The following is a 16,611-nucleotide window of genomic DNA, read 5'->3' as shown; positions in this document are numbered from 1 at the left end:
GATGCTCTAAGACATTTTCCAGGGATGCTTCTCATTCGGTTCCTATAATTTCCGACTTATTAAACCATGTTGTTGATTTTAGAGGAGTATCATGATTACGTTAAGCTTCTGAACAAAAGACTAATATTAACCTGTTTGTTTCCTGGTGACGCTTGTAAGCTTACAATTTAATTGTATTTTATAAGTTGTTTAATTTTGTACTTGATGTTAGGATCTTATAAAATGAGCAGTGAATAAATTGATATGACATATAATATAGAAAGGCACATTTAAATTTACTCCAAAAATCTGATTATTTTTCCACTAAAAATCTTAACAATAGTAAGTTTTGTGGTGATTACTTTGGAAGACAAAAACAATCAAAAGGGAAGAGTTACCAAGGAACAAAGTGTACCTGCTGAGAGATTGAGTAAAACAGCAAGAAAAAGCAATTGTAAGTGATCTGAGGTAAAGGTAGATAGAAGTTATGACTGGACATACAGAAGTAATTCCGTGTATTGTGCAGGTTCCGTACTTAAAACATGACATTTCACTTGAGAGTAGAAGGAAATGTGAAATGAAAATGTTACTGTGCCCATTCTTGGTGTTTGCCAAACAAATTAAAAAGAGGAAGTTGAGGTATAAGAACTCAGAAAAACTTCTCCACCCTGGCAAAAGAAAAGAAAAGAAAAGAATGAAACAGAGAAAGAAGCAAAGGAGAAATGCTGTAAAGGAAAGAATGCAAGATTCTCTGACTGGTTGAATACTGGTTGGGAGGAGGGGGCAGGCAGAAAAGAATGGTAATTGAAAATTACCCCTAAATTCGTCAGTTAGAGAAACATTAAGGACAGAGTTACCGACGGTGACCAAAAGGTGGGAATGGAGACAGCAAGAAGGACAAGGAGATTCAGTCTGTGTCCCTACTAATTTCCTTTTTTATTTTTTATTTTATATTGGAGTGTAGTTAATTTACAATATTGTGTTAGTTTCAGGTGTACAGCAAAGTGATTCAGTTATACATATACATGTATCTATTCTTTTTCAGATTCTTTTCCACATAAGTTATTACAGAGTATTGAGTGTAGTTCCCTGTGCTCTGCAGTAGGTCCTTGTTGATGATCTGTTTTGTATATAGTAGTGTGTATATGTTAATCCCAATCCCCTAATTTATCCCTCCCCCAGCTTTCCCCTTTGGTAACCATACATTTGTTTTCTAAGTCTGTGAGTCTCTTTCTGCTTTGTAAATAAGTTCATCTATGTCATTTTTTAGATAGTAATTTAAAATTTGTGGCCCAGAGAAAGCGCCATCACAGAGTCAGTTAGAAATATATGCTAGAACCAAAGACGGAAAGCTGAAATGGAAAGGCTGGTGTGAAGGCACATCAACAAAGAAACGGATCTTTCAACTTCAGAGGAAAAACGAGCAACTATTAATTGTGCTTAATGCTGAGTGATTCTCCCCATTTATGTTTTCGCTGCCTCACGGCGTTACAGTTAATGGTGCCACTCGGTTCCACGGTGCTTGTCTGTTTGTTGTTGTTAATAGAATCCCCCATCAAGGTTCCAAAGCCACAAAGCAACTGTTAGTGTTCGGTGACCTTCTGCACCGGCTGCCTTTGGGGTTTTGAAATTGATTTTCCCCCTCCCAGTGTCCGATAGTTTCTCTTCAAGTGTGCATCTCTCATTTGTCACCAGAGTGAAAGTGGTGGCACAAATGGCAGCGGAACTGGAGACAGGTGCCGTGCAGGGCATCATTAGGAACATCAGAACAAGCTCAGGCTGCTCTGGTATGCCCTGCGTTACAAGGAAACTGCTTCTGCGTTATCGCCGAATGCAATGGGGCATATTCTCACAGGATCCACTTGTTTCATTCCCAAATATGGTCTGAGAAGGAAAGAAAACCCTGTCTTTGTTCTCCAAACCTCATGTGGATGCCGGGTCAAAAGCATATGTTTTTGACAGTAATTTTTGCAGAATTTTTGATATGTGAGAAGCATATTCCCAAGGCTGTGTGACGGGTGAAGAGTCACAGGGTGGGAAAGACCATCATGACACACAGGAGTAGGTGCCTTAGAGAGAATTAGGTGATAAAAGAATTTTCTGGAAACTCCTTGTATACTTTTCATGTAGCTGAATTCCAGTATTCATTTATCTGTTCATTTATTAAATATTTGTGGAATTCTAGACCTAAACTAAGCATTGTGTTCGAGCTTGAAACAGTTTTTTTAAAATCCTGGGCTTAAAGATACAGGTAAGTCACAAAATACACTTGTCAGTGTGTGGTAATTTCTGTATTGCAGTGGAAAGGACATTGTTGACTTTGGAAAGACGGCATCCTGTCTGAACCCAAAAATGGACAGATTCCTACCAAATCTGAAACCAAGTGTTCTCTATAGAAAGTAGGTTGACATAGACCTTTTCTACTAGTCTAGTTAATGTCTGAGAGGTTTTTCCATGTGTATTTTAACATATCTGTTTTGAGGCTGTAATGATTCTTAAAGGAATCATCCTCACATGAATGCCATCATTTGTAAGTAGTTTCAAAATACATCGATCTAAGCAGTCTTTACGAGTTCTTTCTATACTTACGCGCTAGAAAGCCATCTGAAAATATCGAAGGCCAGCCATTCTAAAATACAATTGAGGGTGATTTGGTTTCTCTTTCAGTGTTTTATAATGTTTCTTTATTTACTATGCACGCACATCTCCAAGGCACTAATATGATGCCACCCCCAACATGGTTAGTCATTTAGACAGAGGAAGGGGAAATGCACTTCAGACCTTTAAAGTCAGTGGCCAAAATAACCCCCAAAACAGTCAAATTCTATTTTCTCTTGCAGCGACAAAAGTAAATTTATGTATTAAATAAGTTAGGGGACTTCCCTGGTGGTCCAGTGGTACAGACTCCGTGCTTCCACTGCAGGGGGCACAGGTTCGATCCCTGGTCGTGGAACTGAGATCCTGCATGCCGTGCAGCACAGCCAGAAAATAAATAAGTTACTTGAGTTTTACAAAATAAACTAAAAGACTGTATGACAATATAAACAGTACAGTCCTAAATTTATTTAAAAATAAATACAGTTAGAAACTCTTTGAAAGTAAAGAGTCTTCAGTTCTACTAACCTTGATGAGCAGTGTATTTTTGAGTAATATATCTTTGTTTTCAACAATATCTCACAGTTGCATTTTGCTTTAAGAAAAATAATAATTTCATAGTCGTTCAAGCCTAGTTCTTGAAAGAGTTCCTTGCCAGGATCACCAAAGCAGATGGACATCATGTATTGATACCACAAATTTTGGAAACTAGAAAAGGGATGTCTGATTTGAAGTCAGCATGTGTCTAACTCCTTGTCCCGAGCCATGTTTTCAGTGTTAAGGCTAAGGTCATAATCTTTCATGGTCCATAGGCTGAGGTTCAAACCCCATTTCCCGTCGAGAAATGACCCAAAGCGCTCTGAATAAGGCTCTGACACGTTTTCCAGGTTCGGGTTTTGCTATAATTGCCAACTTTTATTTATTTTTATTCCATCATTTGTTTATTAGCTGTGGGTCTTTGTCCAAAAGGTGCTTAATTTCTGTTAGACTCACTGCCCACATCGGCACAATAGTCACCATTTTATTTATTTTACAGGATTTACGGAGCAACAGTTATGTACCAGGAACTTTCTAAGTCCTGAAAATACTTAGAGGCGAATGAGGCTTTGGGGAGTTTACATTCTAACTGGAGAAGACAGACCAGAGGTTTGGGCAGTGGGTATACCATTCATATCCATCAATTGAGGATACTAGACAAACAACTTCATGTTTTTATATTTCCGTCTCGATTTTATTTGAAACTCTCATCCCTGGGAACTTGGCTCGGGTGATTTGGGTCTCTCCGTCTCCCACCCCACCCCGTCGCGATGCTGTGAGTACGGCAGGGAGTCCCAGGTGCTTGAGTCTTCACGCTGTTTCCTCATTATCAGTCGCAGTGTTGCTGCCGCGACAGCTGCGTTCCTGTCTGCGCAGGCCGCTTTGGTCCAGTTTCTCTGCTACTCTTGAAGCCACAGAGGTCACTCTGCTTCCTGTGAATCACGCTAAGATGCAGAAATCCCAGGGAGGGTCTCCACAACTTCATCACCTCAACCCTTCCCCCACTAGTTTTCTCTTGGGCACCCTGTGACCTCTGCCGGTCTCTGTCTGAGGTCTGAGGACACGGGTCTTCCATTCTCAGGGCTGCTGATCCGCTCCCTGGCCTCCGCTTCTTTCTCCAGGCACAGCGAATCCTCTGCTCTCAGCGCCTTCTCCCCCATTTCCCTCTTCCTCACGCGTGATGGGAAAATTGTCTGGTCTAAGGGGAATCTTTACCTCCTAAATTTGATTTCTTTCCGACGTTCTGGTTATATCCAGATGCTGTCTACTTCACCCCACCCAGAGGTTCCTCATGGTACCAAAGACCAAGGCAAGGGCGTCTGTCCTTGGCCACGGGCCTGCATACTGGTCGCTGCTCACAGGCTGCTTGTTTCGGGGTGCTTGGCTTCATCGGGTCGCTCTCTCTGCCCTTTCCGTACCCTCCGTTGAGGTATAGAGAGAGCCTCAGGCTTCCCTGGAGACCCTCAGCTCCCGCCTCCCTCCCAGCCCTCCCCCCGGGCGGGCTTGTCCCACTGGGCCCTGGGGAGCCCTCTGCTCTCATTAGCTCCCCGAGGGTTCTCTTCCTGCCCCCCACCTGGAGAGAAACCCCTATTTTACGTCACACTGCGTTTCTCCCAAACATTCTGGTTATACCCCAGTCCACCCCATTTCACCCAGTAGACTGGGCTTTGGGAAACCGGCAGGACACTCAGGCTGTTTCTACTTCTTGTCCTGTCTCGTCTCTCCTGGGGGCAGTGCAACAAGGCAGCTGCTGGAATTGAGAAAGGGGAGGAAGCGCGAAGACAGAAAGTGGGGGAGATTTAAGGAGGAAAAATGCACATTTAAAATAGCATTAAAGAAACTTAACCCACCGCCCAAGTAAACAGATGGACAAGATAGGAACTGACTGTAATAAGCGCTTTGAGGGAAATAAGCGTGATGATATGATGGAAAGTAAAGGGAACGGGGCTTCGGTAGGATCTGTCTGGTTCCATTATCTTTCGTGCCTCACCTTCTCCTTCTCCAAGAGGGGTGGGTATGTACCCTTCAGAATGCGTTTGTTACTCCTTTCCACCTGCAGGGAGGAAGTAGTCTGTTACTGTGGGCCGCTGGGACCCTTGCTCACTCAGTCTTCATGTATAACCATGAAGAAAGTGAGAGCCTTGATCGGGGGGTCAGCTGCAACTCCCAGGCCACATCCAGCCTGTCACCTGTTTTTGTAGTGATCATGAGCTAAGAATGATTTTTCCATCTTTAAGTGATTGAAAAAAAGTCAAAAGGAGAAGAATATTTTGTGACATGGGAAAATGACATGAAATGAAAATTCCGATGTCCATAAATAAATGTTATTTGAACACAGCCATAGTCAAGCATGTACCGTCTGTGGCCGCAGTCACTGTAGAAGCAGAGTTGCGACGGTATGGCCAGAAAAGCTTAAAATCGTGACTGTTAGGTCCCTTACAGAAGAAGCTTGCCTGCCCCTGATCTGGGCGATCGGGGCCCTCCCTGGTACCACACACTCCATCTTCTCCAGCGTATGTGCCCTCCCATGTGTGGGATCGCCAATGTCAAATTTGTAAACCAGGGAATTCCTTCTGTAGACATTGCTTGTGAGGGTGTTATATTCTGGTTTGGGATTGAAAGTCTTCAAGCGATACTTTTGGGTCTTTTGGAATATAGATTCCAGTGAGTGAATTTGGGAAGAAAACTAGCTAATGCTTATTCGGCACTTCCCTGGTGCCAGATGTAAGCACATCACGTGGGTTACTTCATTTAATCTCATAAAATGCCTCTGGAGTAGGTACTACTAGTATTCCCATTTAATGGATGATAAAACGAAGACACAGAAGATTTGAGCCACTTAGAAACTTCGTGCAGGTAGTTATAGGTGAAGTCTGGATTTGAACCCAGACAGTCCGGATCCAGAGCCCACATTCTTAATACTTATGCTGAATATAAATATGGTAGTAGGTGCTAACAGTACTGCTTCCAACATACCATGTAATTCAGGTTATAAACTTTAAAGTTTGTTTTGTAAAGTTGTTCCGTGGGGGAAAATGGATTCACAATACAGTCGCTAGTATAATTTACAGAAGTAGTTACTTATCATTTGCATCTGTTCTAATTTTGTGGTTGACAAAGCATTTTTAGATGCATTAACTGGTTTACAACCCTGTGAGATAAGTAAATCATTTTACAGATGAAAATAGGATCATAAAAGGAGGAAATGTTAGACCAGGAACTTAAACCTCAATCTTCTGATTTCTAGCCTAGAATTTTTTCCACTATACCTGTCAGGCAAACTTTCATGACTTTTACCATATCTGTACACCAGCTACACTATTACTCACTTAATAATTTTCTGGAAATGGACTCTGTAACTTAAATACCTGGTTAGCCTTTCCTAAACAATAATATTTGTAAAATTATGACTTTGATTTTTTCATTTCTGAAGCACATGGTGCTTACTGTATTCCAAGTACACTACAGTAAGTATTAACTCATATAAGCCTCATAACAACCCCGACAGGAAGATACTATTATTATCTGTATTTTCCAGATTAAGAAACCAAAACACAGAGAGGGGTTAGCTGTCTTGTCCAAAGACACATACCTAGTAGTAGTAAAGCAGGATTTGAACCTCAGCAATCTAGCTTCCAAGTTCTGTCCTTTTAACCCCTTAACTTGTTTGATATACTCAATGTATTTTCTAATACCCATTAAAATAGGTACATTGTATTACAATTTAAAATAGTCAGCTGTGACCCATCTAAAATCATCTTGCATAAAGACTGTATTGTACCGTGGTGGAATATTCCAGCTTATTTCCTATAGCCTCCTGCATAGAAAAGAGAGAGTAGTCTGTTGACTTAATTGGATGTGTTATTAGGGAAAATGATAGTAAATATTGGGACACAAACTAAATACGCAATGAGATACTAGCATAATATGAAATGTAATCTGTGAAAAACATGGTGCTTTTTTCTAAATTTGGGGACTTTTATTGTTAATAGAAATCTTAAAACGAGTCATCTTTCCTAAAGAATTCCCTATACAGCACTCCTGTCGTGTGATCGTTCAAATTTCTGCTTAAACATTTTCAAGGTAAGAGAGCAGACCGCTTCTTAGAGGCAGTTTACCCCCCTGTCGTTTGGCTCAAGTCATTAGGGAATCTTTCTGTAGTTGATCTAACAACTTGCTTCACTAACCTCTTCATTTATTTAGGCTGGTTTTAGAAAGTGTTCTGTGAGTCCTTTCTTTCTCTCTCCCTCCCTCCAGCAGGTTTACTTTCCTGGTTATGTTTGACATAAGCGAAAGATAAGATTAGTTTGCCCCCCTGGAGAACTGACCCGCTGCCTGTGGCCAGGCTTGACGGTACCCTTTATTGGGGAGGGGAAGGATAAGAAAGTTCGCACACACGTCCAGAAAAGAAATCAGTCTGTACCACGTGATCGGGTGTGCTTGTGTTTGTAGGAGTACATATTCGCAAATAGAGCAAATCCACGCGTAGCTATAAAGCAATATAATTACTTTTCTTAAGTGAAATGTGAAGATGTTCTGAAGGCAGTTCATAGAGGGAACTTCCACAATGGTTTTGTGCAGGAAATGGTACGATCAGAACAGCTCTGCGGTCTCCCAGGACACCTGCTTGGAAGGGCGGTGATCATTTGTGTGTGTAAATCCTCCTGTGTTCGTTACAAGCCAGTCTCTTTCATCCCGGAGTCATTTTTCTGAGTTGGGTTTTCTGGTTAAAATATTTTCTTAATTTCTCATTTTTTGAATTATATGCAGTAAATGATTTTAAAGCCAGAGAGAGAGAGGGAAAGAGAGGAGAGCTCATGCCTCGCCGTCTCTGTCTCTCACATTTTAATCTATTTGTATCTTATTATGATTTTTTTCCCATCCCGCAGGCATTTCCTATTCAAAACAGGAACAGGGACAACGCCACTGTTCAGTACTGCAACCCCAGGATACACAATGGCATCTGGCTCTGTTTACTCGCCACCTACTCGGCCGCTACCTAGAAACACCCTATCAAGAAGTGCTTTTAAATTCAAGAAGTCTTCAAAGTACTGTAGCTGGAAATGCACCGCCCTGTGTGCTGTAGGGGTCTCAGTGCTCCTGGCAATACTTCTGTCGTATTTTATAGGTAAGAACACATTTCTAGAACTCTATTTATTTGGTCAAGGTGTGTATTTGGAGATTAAATGTCATGGGGGAGGGGCTGGTACTGATATATGATAAATCGCAGAGTATTTTAAGTAATCTCCATCGTACGTGGATAGATGGAAAAGCTGCCTTTGCATGAGGCACGAGGTCTGTCTTGGACACACAGTGGAGTGTCTTTGTGTGTCGGATCTGTCCCTCGTGAGATATGGGCAGCTCTGTGGCATTTCATGTCCAGGAGATAATTGATGCGCTTGTAGGCGGAATGAACTCTGTGCAGGAATCTCCTTCAGGGCAGTCGATAGGAAGCTCTCTGCTCCTTGCGATGTTACTGTCTTTCAGCCAGCTCGGCTGTCTAAATGTAAAACCCATCGCTCAGGGCCATCCTCTTGCACTCAGGAAACACTCTCTAGAGAAGCGACCGTCCATAAAACAACGGCTGGATCACACGCGCTCCTCTGTGTGGATTTGCCAGCTTTTCCGACGTGGTATCGATCATGTTTTTTGTCACCCAAATGTTGGGAGCTGCTAATAGAAGTTGTAAATATGCCTTTCCTCTAACTGTTTCAGAGCATAGATGAGCGTTCACACTATTGGAAAGTTGCTTATCCAAGTGTCAGAAATGACCACATCTGACCTTGATCTGCTTCTAAGTGTAGGGCAAGGCCCGCCGCATCGAAGTGCAAATGGTGTCCACTGAGATAACTCACAGGCTGTGTGTTTTGCCAACAAGGACAACAGCCAGTGATGCATCCTCAAGTGTACGAAGCGATGTGTGATGCCCCATGAAATTCTACAGCTGAATAAGAGACTCACAGGGCTGTCTGTAGAATGGTATGACGCTTTTGTGGTGAGCCAGTTTCTATCATTAACTACAGTACTCCTTAGTTATAAATGATGTCCTTTGGAAAGTGAAATAACCATTTTGAGTCACGTCATTTAAGAGGAAAATAGAATTTTAGAGCATGAAGGGAGGAACTTTAGAGATAATTGAGTCAGGGCTGGCAACTCGGTGGCATGTGGGGTACTGTGACTTCCGATCCTTTGACGGTGGTCGACATCGCTAATGAATCCGGGCACCCTTTCCCACTAAACCTGCACACAGCCTCGTTATCGTCATCACAGGGCTTCGTACAGCCACTGTCCATCAGAGATGAACGCCAGATGAAACCTTTCTGTCTTTTTTCAATCTAAGTTAACTCCCTCCTTGTAAAAGTGGTCAAACCAGGTACCAAAGGGGTTGCCACTTGGCCGAGATCACACACTAATGATGTACTGCTGTGCCGTTCCATAACACTCGAGGGACACGAGGAAGGTCACAACAAAAATCTGTGTTCACAGACAGATTGCTAGTATTCAGCTAAAAACTATCCAGCCATTAAGAGCATCTCTTCTGGTTACTGTATACATTACTTGTACTTGTCAGCAGCGTGCTGCTGAAGAATTTTAAATGCTTTCTGAAACGCACTGGTCACAAATGGGATGTAATAAATTAAGCATTATGTATTTGTATGGGATTTTTTTCTTTTTTTTTACTATAGTACATGCTAAACGCATAGATATGTACTATGCACGGTCAGAGTTCAGTGTCTGTGCTGTTTATGTGTGGTCAGACATCCTTTCTGATCTTAAGTACCTGTGTCCTACCAGTTGTTAAATATTTTGAATATCAACTCTGATACCATTTAATTTTATTTACATTGCGTGACTAGGAAGAAAAATAGCATTTTAATGTGAGATCACATCCCTATTATTTGTGAGCCTTGTACTCTCTTTAAGGATCCATCAGTGAATATAATTGAATATCAGACGAAAATAAAGACTTAAATGTTCCCCTTTTTTTCATATTTCCTGTTTTGACTGTTTAGCGGTTCGCATCCCACTCTACACCCACCAGTACCACCATCATAAATGTCTCCCCTTGGTTTTATCTTTCCCCACATGGAAACATCCAAATTATATAATTAATATACTCACGTACTTTTGTTAGTTTAACAGATATTTGTTGAACATCTGTTAAGATTCAGTTACTGTCCTAGAAATTAAGCTGATACAATCCAAGTGTTATTTGCCAAAAAATTACTTTTATCATCAGAGAATTATCTCATCATTTTATTGCTTTAATTAAACACAAATATACTTAGAATTTTCACTGGTCTTCCTGTACTTCAATAACTAACACTCTAACATAATGGTTTTTTGTTGTTGTTTAGATCAGGTAAAGCATTTCATTTCTGCATCAGTTAGCATGATAAATCCTTTTGAGAGTGAAGATACTGCCTTTACCCTTGAAAAAAAAAAAATAGGACACTTCTGTCCCCGGGAAGGCTGTCCTTTTCTATTGAGTGTGTGTGTAGAGCAGAGAGGGAGACCTGTCCGGCCAGATCAGCCTGATAAGCCCCACAATCGATGGGAGACCAATGTCATCATCACACTGACCTCACAACCTTCAGCAAAAGGGCAGCCATCCTTAAATTTTCTTGTTTCCATTCCCTTAGAGGTCCCCTTCCCTCATATTGACTGTCGATATAAAGTCAAAGCCTTAAGAAATAAGTAAAATAAAAGGCCTGAGAAATTATTTCTCGCCTAGAATTTTCTTTCTCACCTTCCAGTAAGGTCATGAGAAATTATGAGATACTGTAGCGTTAACAAGTCTCTTCTCTAAGATAAAATTATCTCAGGATAGTCAGAAAGGGAGGAAGGGAGGGGGACAGACTTTTCTGTTTGGTTGTTTTTCCTATCCCTATAAAAAATTTCAGAGACTAAAGAAAGGCCAAGAAAGAAAGTTAAAATTAATTCCCATAGGTAAGTGTTATACCTTTGCACAGGTAACCACTGCTAACTCTTTGGTGTCTGCCCTTTCAGATATTTCGCGATGCACATATACATCTACAGTCCCATATTTTTAATTCATTTTGTACCAGACTTTCTCATTTATCATTCATTAAACATCATTTAGCAGCTTTTTTTTTTTTGCGGTACACGGGCCTCTCACTGTCGTGGCCTCTCCCGTTGTGGAGCACAGGCTCTGGACACGCAGGCTCAGCGGCCATGGCTCACGGGCCCAGCCTATCCGTGGCATGCGGGATCCTCCCGGACCGGGGCACGAACCCGCGTCCCCTGCATCGGCAGGCGGACTCGCAACCACTGCGCCACCAGGGAAGCCCTAGCAGCTACTTTTAATTAACCGGTTTCCAGGGGGCTTCCCTGGTGGCGCAGTGGTTGAGAATCTGCCTGCTAATGTAGGGGACACGGGTTCGAGCCCTGGTCTGGGAGGATCCCACATGCCGCAGAGCAACTAGGCCCGTGAGCTACAACTACTGAGCCTGCGTGTCTGTGCTCCGCAACAAGAGAGGCCGCGATAGTGAGAGGCCCGCGCACCGCGATGAAGAGTGGCCCCCTGCTTGCCACAGTAGAGAAAGCCCTTGCACAGAAACTCAGACCCAACACAGCAAAAATAAATTAATTAATTAATAAACTCTTACCCCCAACATCTAAAAAAAAAAAAGTTCTCAAAAAAAAAAAATTAACCGGTTTCCCAAAAATGCAGTGACTGTTCTCTTATGCGCGTGTGTGTGTGTTTATATGTGCAGCTGGGTTCCGTCGATCAAATCTTTGGTTGGAATAAATTATTTGAAAGAAATTTTCTGTGCCAAAGGACCATGGCCAAATTACCCTCAGTTTACACAACTACCAGTGCCCCTTAATATCAGTATTTGTAATCCTTGGCAATCTCTTAAATTAAAACATTTTATTGTTGTTTTCATTTATTACTGGTAGTGCTGAATATCTTTTCAAATACTTATTGACCATTTGTATTTTTTTTATGTATGTGTAGGAATAGTGTAGTTTCCCCCATGTTTCTATTGGGGCTTTTGTTCTTTTGGGGGGGCAGTTACACATGTTTATTAAGGATATGAATCATTTGTCATATGTTATATACTCTTCTGATTTATTATGAACTTTGTTTTTGGTTGTCTTGCCATATACCATATAGAATTTTTTAAGTAATCAAAGTTATCAATTTTTTTCTTTGTAATTGCTTTTTAAAAATATTTATTTACTTATTTGGTTGCGCTGGGTCTTAGGTTGCCGCCTGCGAACTCTTAGCTGCAGCATGCATGTGGGATCTAGTTCCCTGACCAGGGGTCGAACCCAGGCCCCCTGCATTGAGAGCACGGAGTCTTAACCACTGTGCCACCAGGGAAGTCCCTTTCCTTTGTAATTTCTAATGTTCGTGTTATGCCTATAAAATTCTTATTTACTCCAAGTATTATTTTTTAAGTCACTTAAATTTTCTTCTGGTACTTTTATGGTTTTTCAGTAACCATTTTTAGGTCAACATTTTTCCGGGCGCTCCACTAGGTGCTAGAGGTTCAAATTAGCCCTTCATTCTAGAAGCTGTCAGTCAAGTGATAAAGACATGTATGCAAACACACTTTTAACAGGACGTGCTTTCATAGCAACTTGATCCGAATGAGCAAATAAAGAAAAGAAAAGGAAAGAAGGACACACCTACTCCTGGCTGAAGATGTTGGAGTAAGACTTGATCTAGCAGGTGATATTTGAAAGATGCAGAGGAGTTCAGTTCACTAGGTTTGACCTCAGAATGATTGGTGGGAGATGACCTTGAGAAGAGGTCATCCAAGGCGTGGAAAGGCAGAAGCGTGAAATGTCCACAGTGGTGTGCGTGGAGGCTCCCGGTGTGCCAGCCCTGTGTATGGATCACCTCGTTCATTTTCACAGCAACCCCTTGAGTTATCGTCTCCGTTTAACAAATAGGAATCTACCGCCTAGAGAGGCGCTTCACCTAAAGTCACATAGCCAGTAAGCAATGGCAGCTGGACTGGGAACTGCCAACCACCCCAGGACACTGTACTGCCTCCCATGGGGTTTTTGAAGAGCTGAAAATAGGGAAGAAATGAAAGCATAGCAATGAAAAAGGATCACATTTATGTTTTCCAAAGATTGCTCTAGTGGCATCCCTGAATGTGTAATTCGAAGACGTAAAGTCCAGACGCGTGCTTTTCAGACTTGAATTTGCCTAGGAATCATCGGAGGATCTTGTAAACGCGTGTTCTGATTCAGCAGATCCAGCGTGAGAACCGAGAGTCTGTATTTCAAACAGGCTCCCAGGTGATGCTGCCGTGGTCCGTGACCAGCACTGTCAAATGTGATGCTTAATGACGGAAATGTTTCTACACGGTCCAGTTCAGTAGCCACTAGAAACATGTAGCTGTGGAGCCCTTGAAATGTGGCTGATGCAACTAAGGAACTGGAGTTTAAATTTTATTATTGTTAATTAATTTGAACTCACAGCTACATGTGACTGATGGCTACCATTTGGACGGTACAAGTATGGACAACCTCTTACAAAACTAGTCTAAATGAGAGATCATGAAGCCATGTTGGGATAGGGAAGTGAGCGGAATTGAGAAACTGTAACTGACTCATAATGGAATAGATGTGCCACGATTTATCATATACCAATTCTTGAAAATCAAATGTTCAGGCCCGTACATGTGGCAGACCTCTTTTCAGCAGAGTCACATGTGATTTTCTTTAGATCACTGAGCTCCCAATTAAAATCATTCTCTGCTGCATTAATGTTTAAGTTGATGTTCCCTTGGACAATGAAAATTCTGATTCCCAAACACAAAGGTTGAGTTCAGTGATACAGACCTTTCCAAAAAATACCTGTCCCACTTTTTCTGGGCCCTAATTTACTCATTCTTCTTCTTTGTTTCTAAAATCAGAAAAGTATAAAGATGGGCAGTAGCCAACAGTTGTTCACCAAAGAATGGGTAGAAAAGAAATGGTCTGTTGGTTACTACTGCTTCTGCTTCTGCTTCTGCTTCTGCTTCTGCTTCTGCTTCTGCTTCTGCTTCTGCTTCTGCTTCTGCTTCTGCTTCTGCTACTGCTTCTGCTTCTGCTTCTGCTTCTGCTTCTGCTTCTGCTTCTGCTTCTGCAGTTACAGATGAGAGGGTGTCTTGACCATTGCTCTGTACTCACAGAATGCTCTTTCCCCTGTGGGGGAGGTACCCTGAAAGTTTGATGTTCTACACGTTGAAATATGTCCAGAAATCTTATCATGAAGTGTAAACGTTACTGACGCGTTATTAAATACAGATCAAAATGTGCTGGAATTACTATGTTAACACCAATTAAAACTGCAACAAAGTCAGGTCAAACTTCAAATAACACCGTTGTGGACATCTAACCTCATTAACATGACCATATACTGCTAGCAGAGTCTGAAAATCCACAGAATTTCCCCTTAGAGTAGTACCGAAAGTATTTGCGCATGTAATTTAAATCTAAGGAAAACTAGAGAAAACAAAAATCGTACCAAAATACATTATGCTAGCATATTTTCTCAACTTGGGACCCTTTGGGCCAGATTTATTCCAACCAGTAATCCCTATGGCAAGGTTTTTGTTTATCACAGCTTATTGAGATACAATTCGCACACCATATAGTTCATCCGTTTAAAGTATACACTTCAATGGCGTTTCATATATTCATACAGCTTTGCAACTATCACCACAATCAATTTTCGAGCACTTCCATCACCCACAAAAAACCCTATATCCCTAAACACACACTTCATATTGCCCTCCGAAACGCCAATAGTTTTTTTTCCCACAGAAATTGAACTTGTAAGGGAGTGGTTTGTGGACTCATTTCCCAATGACAAGAAATAACTCAGCATTGTTTTTCTCGTGAACTTCTGACATAGGCTGCTAACCAGAGAACTACTCACATTTTCAATACTCCTTTTCAGAAATACATACGTAGTTATCTATTTACTTTGAACAGCTGCTACCAACTGATTCCTAAAATAGATGTTGTCATATGTCTGCTAAAAAGGCTATTTAACAACATAAGCATTCCCTAGATCAAGCAAAACGTAACCTGTCGAATCCAGGTTCATGGCAGTGATGATTCCTTAGCAGTTATCTGTCCTACTTCTTTGTCTATTTGGATTTTATGAACATTTTTGCCTCGCCATGTACCTTGAAATTGATTATGGTACTAGCTATATATATGCAACTCAGAGTCAGGAGGACAAATAAGCCAGCCCTTCATGCTTCGAGAAAAGTTAACCATTTAAATGTAGATGGCAAAATAAAATGTGTTGTGACATTCTTTTTCCTTTTTGGACATGTCTTTATAATAAAAGCGCTGCTTTATCAGGTTCTAGAGCACAGCCAAGCAGTGAATTACATACCATTTCTCACTACAGCTTCTTCCCTTAGCTCCTAGTTGCATTACTTTTAGAAGATGCATTGTGTCTGAGATAGAATGGTAGCATTTTAATACTAATGTGGCGTCACCCAATGTAGAAGAATATATCGTCTGTATTTTAGAGAACTGAAGATTGTAAACTAAACATTTTTAATCAATATATCAATATTTTATTTTATCCTTGGATACATAAAATTAAGAACATTTTAAAACCTGATTCAATGGTGAATGATGGCTCAGAATAAAACAGTTTACCTCTAGGAGAGGAGGAATATAATAAAAACATACTCCTGCAATCTTCTGAGTCTGTAAATTCAAAAAGGAAAAGATGTACTACAAAGCCAGTCTAGACAGTTGTGGTTTTTTCTTTATTAAGGACAGCACTTTATATAGGTGAAAGTGTGCTTTCACATATGTACACCATTCTAACACCCACAGAAGTTTTGGCCATCTTGTCATGTTTGCACTCTATCCTAACTTTCAATATGAACCCTATTAATTTGTAGAAAATATTAGTTTTCTATGTCTAGCATATCATATAGAAAGCTAGAAAAAATTGAGAGATCACTTAAAAGTCAGTTCATTCTCCAGCCAGCTCTGTATAATCATATCAGTGACTACTGAATTGAACCTAAAGTGGGAAAAATCAATATATTGTACACCCAGGGTTTTTTGACATTATAAGTTTTTTCTTGCTATTTATTAGCACAACTTAAAGATGTTTAGTTTTAAGTTGATCTTAATATTTATTTATTACTCTAGAGAAAAAGGAGCTCACTACCAAAATCAGGAAATTTTACAAATGTAGAACGTACGCTCTTCCTCTCCTCCCTAAAAATAACTTATTTACTCTTAGCTTGATATGAGTTCAGCTAAAGTAAATAATACATGGGAAATACTAGAAACAGACTGTATTTTCCATTCAAATATAAAAATCTCCCTGACTTGAAAAACGTCCAAGGGCGGCAACAAGAAGCAGTAGCTTTAAAGTCAGCTGAACTCCGGTTTGTGCCGTACGTAAATATCTTGTCTGTGAAATATGGGGCTGTTTTCTCTGTTTAGGATATCATTTTTGCAGAATGTAGCAACATCTCCTGACTAATGACA

At 40.9% G+C, this 16,611-nt stretch overlaps 1 protein-coding gene across 1 annotated transcript in view; it reads left to right on the top strand.

The window, feature by feature from the left end:
• Window positions 1-16,611, top strand: part of TENM3 (teneurin transmembrane protein 3) — a 434,963-nt gene that overhangs the window by 268,484 nt on the left and 149,868 nt on the right. The window contains exon 4 of the mRNA XM_027122504.1: window positions 8,001-8,239. Within this exon, the coding sequence (XP_026978305.1) occupies window positions 8,001-8,239 (239 nt within the window). The remainder of the gene's footprint in view (window positions 1-8,000; window positions 8,240-16,611) is intronic.

This window comes from Aethalodelphis obliquidens, unplaced genomic scaffold (assembly GCF_003676395.1).
Source record: "Aethalodelphis obliquidens isolate GAN/ISIS:26980383/991018 unplaced genomic scaffold, ASM367639v1 scaffold25, whole genome shotgun sequence".
Lineage (NCBI taxonomy): Eukaryota > Metazoa > Chordata > Mammalia > Artiodactyla > Delphinidae > Aethalodelphis > Aethalodelphis obliquidens.
Note: the sequence above shows the minus strand (reverse complement) of the source record. Positions and strands in the feature narration are given on the sequence as shown.